At 41.6% G+C, this 6,000-nt stretch overlaps 1 protein-coding gene across 1 annotated transcript in view; it reads left to right on the forward strand.

The window, feature by feature from the left end:
• Window positions 1-5,761, forward strand: part of LOC110172376 (A disintegrin and metalloproteinase with thrombospondin motifs 7) — a 197,634-nt gene extending 191,873 nt beyond the window's left edge. The window contains exon 24 of the mRNA XM_055154811.1: window positions 5,523-5,761. Within this exon, the coding sequence (XP_055010786.1) occupies window positions 5,523-5,761 (239 nt within the window). The remainder of the gene's footprint in view (window positions 1-5,522) is intronic.
• The last annotated feature ends 239 nt before the right edge of the window (window positions 5,762-6,000 follow it).

The following is a 6,000-nucleotide window of genomic DNA, read 5'->3' on the forward strand; positions in this document are numbered from 1 at the left end:
GCTTGCTCGGGTGGAATAAACACTTTTCCATTCCTGATCCAGGTGGCTTGAATATTATTTTGCTTTTTGGAGATTCAAAAGGTCCAAGCAATGTCTGTATTTTCCTTGGGGAAGTGTTAGGTACAGCCCAGTGCCTTGTAAGTTTCTTTGCTTCCTTTAGGATTTCCACCTTGTGCTTTCTATTCTATCTAAAAATCTAACAATGATTGCAGGCTTCTTTTTTCCATCTTTGCTTGGTAGAGTGTGACTTGCTGAGATGTATTGACAGTCTTGATAAGTGTTTTTGCTTTTCATGACTTTGATCACTTAGAATTAAAGATTCTTTTTGTCAGACAGGAGAGTTTGTTTACTTGCTTTACATGTTTCAGCTGCTTCCTGTATCCTCCTCAGAAGAGTCACATGCTGGTGTAGTGACGTGTAGTGACGTGTAGTGACGTGTAGTGACGTGTAGTGACGTGTAGTGACGTGTAGTGACGTGTAGTGACGTGTAGTGACGTGTAGTGACGTGTAGACTCTTTTACTTGGTTTTGTAGTAGGAGAAGCTTACGCCCCCTACAGTCTGACACCTTCTCCATCTCTGCAGCACATGTGTGTGACAGGGTGTACGCTCCCTCACCATGATTCATGCTCCTTGAACCTCTTTTGAGGATCTTAATGGTCTTTGTTGTTTCAGCACAGATGACCCTGGCATTGTTGTTTCTAAGTTTAGAGCTGAAGACAGAATGAACCTGTACCAAAGGATCAGATCACTTGTTGCTGCAGGGTGTGCAGCTCCTCAGATGGTGTGTCCTCACCTTTGATCATCAGTTGGACCAGCAGCTCGAGCACAGCTCTCATGTCTGATCTGTAGAGATCACAAGGTCCTCTCATCCACCTCTGTTCAGGAGCTTGTCAGTATTTCCTGTTTTTCAACCATTTCTTTGATGTTCTTTAACATGGAGAACACAGAATCCTGTCTCTGCCATTTCACCCACTAACTTAGAAGAAGACATCTTGCTTCAAATAGTAGCAGGACTATAACATACTGTAAAGCACCTTACAGTTCTTTTCACCTTCACAAACTTTTGTTTGATAAACCACATTATCAAAAAATATCCAACAGAATGAAAGTGGATAAACTCAGCATTTATCCCAATGTTTAGATTTTTGCTGAATGTCTTTAGGCAGAGAAAAGCAGTGGCAGCCATCTGACGTTTGACTCCTTATTTACTTCTCTACTTACACTACTACTACTACTTGAGTAATATTCTTATTGGAGTAACAGTACTGTTGAGTACTGTACTGTTGAGTAGAATAAAAGTTGTGCTTCCTCCTCCCACTGTGAGTGAGTCTAAAGTGACAAATAATAATCTGAAATGATTTGAACATTTGTGTTTCTTGCAGCTCCTTCATCTGATTTAATTTGTCTCATTTTTGTGTCAGTCCTTTGGAAATACCAGATTTTGTGTTATATTTAATGTTTTGTCCTTCACATGACATTCACTTCACATTATAAATCAGATGTTTCTTCTCGACTGTTACTGTTTAAGTTACTTTTATTTAGGTAGTACTTTTCCCACCTTTTGGCTGCTCTGTGTGTTTCTGGACAGTAATAATAATAATAATAATAATAATGCCATTCATCCATCCATTTTTGTCCGCTTATCCGGGGCCGGGTTGCGGGGGCAGCAGCCTAAGCAGGGACTCCCAGACTTCCCTCACCCCAGACACGTCCTCCAGCTCCTCCGGGGGAACCCCGAGGTGTTCCCAGGCCAGACGAGAGACATAGTCCCTCCAGCGTGTCCTGGGTCTTCCCTGGGGCCTCCTCCTGGTGGGACATGCCTGGGAAATAATAATGTATCAGTTTTATATAATACTTTTCTGGACACTCAAAGACACTTTACAGTTCAGACCCGGTGGTGGTAAACTAAGACTGTAGCCACAGCTGCCCTGGGGCAGACTGATAGAAACGAGGCTGCCAATCAGCACCATCAGCCCCTCCGACCACCACCCACTCTCACACACACACCACTTTGATAACAGGCACTGTGGGTGAAGTGTTTTGTCGAAGGGCACAATGACGGTTTTTGTGGCTGGTGCCCCCTGTGGCTCTACTGACCAGGCCCAGACCTGCTGAGCTCCTGAGATCTGACGGGATCAGACTTTGACAAGCTCAAAAAAAATAACCACAAAAATAAGTAACAAAAATCAGATACTAATCCATACTAAAACAAGTATCGAAACTAGATACTCATTTGAACAGGTATCGATACTGTGGAGATCTTGATCAAGTCACTTTCACAGGACAGAAATGAACCATAGATTAATGTTGAGCTGTAGCAGAATGGAGCAGTGTGACCACCGGACCACTGAACATTACACACACACAAAACCACATGGGAACAGAAAAAGTACTAGGATTTAACATGGAAAATAACATTCTTTTGCCTAAATAAAGAGTAATAGTATCAAAATCAGGTTTTTTTGTATTGTGATGACACTAGTCTGAACTTTTGCTACAGCTTTTTTTTATGTAACTGTTTTGGTGAAAGATATAGTTCAGAAAGTCTAATCTTACATCAGAATCTCTCAGTTCAAGAGCAGGTGGTGCTTCTGCCAATGTTCATTCTTTTCTGGTCTGGTTCAATACGGCATTTTTACATAAGACATTTACAGGGACAATTTCACATATTTCTGTTTTGAATTGTCACTGTAAATACTGTATTGATAAATCAATGTTTTTCACCTTACACAGTGTTTGTTGTTGAGGCAGTGGTAAACATCTCTGTGTCCTTATGTGTTCACACCAGGACCTTGTGCTCTACTCTGTCCTCTCTGTAAGGAAATGATTTGGACAGTTGTAGGGAGTATTATCTGTTACATAAGGGTGAGTTGTAGGGAGTATTATCTGTCACATAAGGGTGAGTTGTAGGGAGTATTATCTGTTACATAAGGGTGAAGTTTTTGTACAGTTGTAGGGAGTATTATCTGTTACATAAGGGTGAGCTGTACAGTTGTAGGGAGTATTATCTTTTACATAATGTTGAATTATTGTACAGTTGTAGGGAGCATTATCTGTCATATAAGGGTGAGTTGTACAGTTGTAGGGAGTATTATCTGTCACATAAAGGTGAGTTGTAGGGAGTATTATCTGTCACATAAGGGTGAGTTGTAGGGAGTATTATCTGTCACATAAGGGTGAGTTGTTGTGCAGTTGTAAGGAGTATTATCTGTCACATAAGGGTGAGTTGTAGGGAGTATTATCTGTTCCACGAGGGTGAGTTGTTGTAGAGTATTGCATTCTTTTGTAGTTTTTCTCATTTTGTTGAAGGTTATTATTTCTTTCTCACACACACTGACCTGAGCTCACACTGCAGGAGGAAGGAGGGGGCGCTGGATGGAGGAAGGAGGAAAGGAGGGAAGGAGGGAAGGAGGAAGGGGGGAGTAGGCGAGGGCTCCTGGAAGAGTGCAGCTCCAGGCCTGCTCCTAATGGGAAGAGCGAATGAGGACGAGGTGGAGAGGCCTCTACATCGAGCCTCTTCACTCAACTTGTTTTTCTCCGGGGTTAAAAGCTTGAGGTGTTCATTCTCTTCAAAACATGACAAGATGACGTAATAATGAGAGTAACGCCGTACACTTACACGCCATTATGTCTCACCTCTAATGAACTGGATGAGCTGTCAGAACCTCTCAAAAAGCTCTACTCTGCTCATTCTTCATTCTTCAGTGAGACAAAGGAGGAGTTTGGACATACTTTTCACCCCTTTTTCTTCTTTATTTCTGTGATTATTTATACAATAGATTCTCACTGAAAGTATGAAAGCTGTGAATGTGCCAAACAGAATAGAAACTCAAAATAACTCAAATAAACGTTGAGGACAAAAGGTGGATACTGTGAGGATTTGAATATAATATGTAAAAAAGAATATAGTTGAGTTACATAATTCCATATATTTTGTATTATATATTGGATGTCTTCTGTATTTATCACACAAAATATACAAGAAATGTCCCAGGTGTCACTATTTTGGACTATTTCAGGTCTAAATTTATTTCAGGACTAAATTAGGACTAAACTAGGGCTAAAATAGAACTATACCAGGTCTAAACCAGGTCTTAACTAGGTTTAAACTAGGGCTAAACCAGTACTAAACAAGGACTAAACTAGGGCTAAAATAGAACTATAGTAGGTCAAAACCAGGTCTAAACTACAGTTAAACCAAGGATTAAACCGGAACAAAACTAGGATTATATCAGGTCTATATTAGGTCTAAACCAGGACTAAACCAGGTCTAAACCAGGACTAAACCAGGTCTAAACTAGGGTAAAACCAGGACTAAATGAGGACTACTTCAGGTCTAAACCAGGACTGAAGTAAGATTATATCAGATCTATATCAGGTCTAAACCAGGTCTAAACCAGGACTAAACCAGCCCTAAACTAGGACTATATCAGGTCTATATCGCGACTATTTCAGGTGTAAATCAGGTCTAAACTCCGGCTAAACCAGGACTAAACTAGAACGATATCAGGTCTATTTCAGGTCTAAACCAGGACTAAATGAGGGCTAAACTAGGGTTAAACCAGGACTAAACCAGGACTAAACTAGGTCTAAAATGGAACTATACCAGGTCTAAACTAGGATTAAACCAGGACCACTTCAGATCTAAACCAGGACTAAACCAGGACTAAACTAGAATTATATCAGCTCTATATTAGGCATATTTCAGATCTAAACCAGGTCTAAACCAGGTCTAAACCAGGACTATATCAGGTCTATTTCAGGTCTAAACCAGGTCTAAACTACAGTTAAACCAGGACTAAACCAGAGCTAAACTAGGATTATATCAGGTCTAAACTAGGGTAAAACCAGGACTAAATGAGGACTATTTCAGGTCTAAACCAGGACTAAACCAGCCCTAAACTAGGACTATATCTGGTCTATATCAGGTCTATTTCAGGTCTAAAGCAGGACAAAATGAGGGCTAAACTAGGGTTAAACCAGTGCTAAACCAGAACTAAACCAGGACTAAACTAGGGCTAAAATGGAACTATACCAGGTCTAAACTAGGATTAAACCAGGACTACTTCAGATCTAAACCAGGACTAAACCAGAGCTATTTCAGGGCTAAACCAGGTCTAAATCAGGACTAAACTAGGACCATTTCAGGTCTATATCAGGTCTACACCAGGACTAAACCAGAGAAATTGCATTTGTTCAGCCAAAATACAGAAGATTGCTCCTCTGTATTTTGTTTCAGATTATACATTGACCCACATGAGTTTTATTTATCAACCATCCCAACCCGGGTGTGTCCCAGTTTTTAATTGAAAATCTGGTCATTATATCCTAGTTTGCACTGAAGCTGCCAAACATGAGTGGGAACAGTAGATAATGCAATTAAAACACCATCGACACAGTTTAGTAGCAAAAAAAAACTTGGATTTAGTGTTTAGTTTTACTTTTAAAGCCAATAATAACACTGATAATGCATTGTGTCTTATTTAACCCTTTACATGTGTGCCTCCTCTCGCCGCAGGAGCAGTGTGTGCGCGCGACCGCCTCACCTCACGCTTCTGTCAGACTCTGCGCTGGTTGGGCCGCTGCTCCCTGGCCAACGTCAGGACCCAGTGCTGTCGGACGTGTAGCCTCCACCCGCGGATCCTCCAGCCCGGCAGCAGACAGACCGGAGCTAACCCGGGCCCCAGAGCTCCAGGGGCCCAACGGACACCAGCTAACCCGGGAACCCAAGCGCCCCAGCCGAGAGGAGCACTCAGGTGAAGACAACTCGACTCTTCTTCAGCGGAAGTCTTGTGGAGGCGTTTTATCCGGACTATGCAAAAAGAATGTACAGTTTTTTGCACTTGATAAATAGAATGAACAGGGCCGTTTCTAACTTTGTGCTCGGCCGATGTGTTTTGCAATGCCATGGAGACCAACCCAGGCTGACACAAAATCATCTCAACAACTGCCTTTCTGGATAGCAACAATGGAAACTTCAAATATGAGGAGGATTTTGA

Source organism: Boleophthalmus pectinirostris, unplaced genomic scaffold (genome assembly GCF_026225935.1).
Source record: "Boleophthalmus pectinirostris isolate CB_2022bp ecotype Guang Dong unplaced genomic scaffold, ASM2622593v1 HiC_scaffold_19, whole genome shotgun sequence".
Classification (NCBI taxonomy): Eukaryota; Metazoa; Chordata; class Actinopteri; order Gobiiformes; family Gobiidae; genus Boleophthalmus; species Boleophthalmus pectinirostris.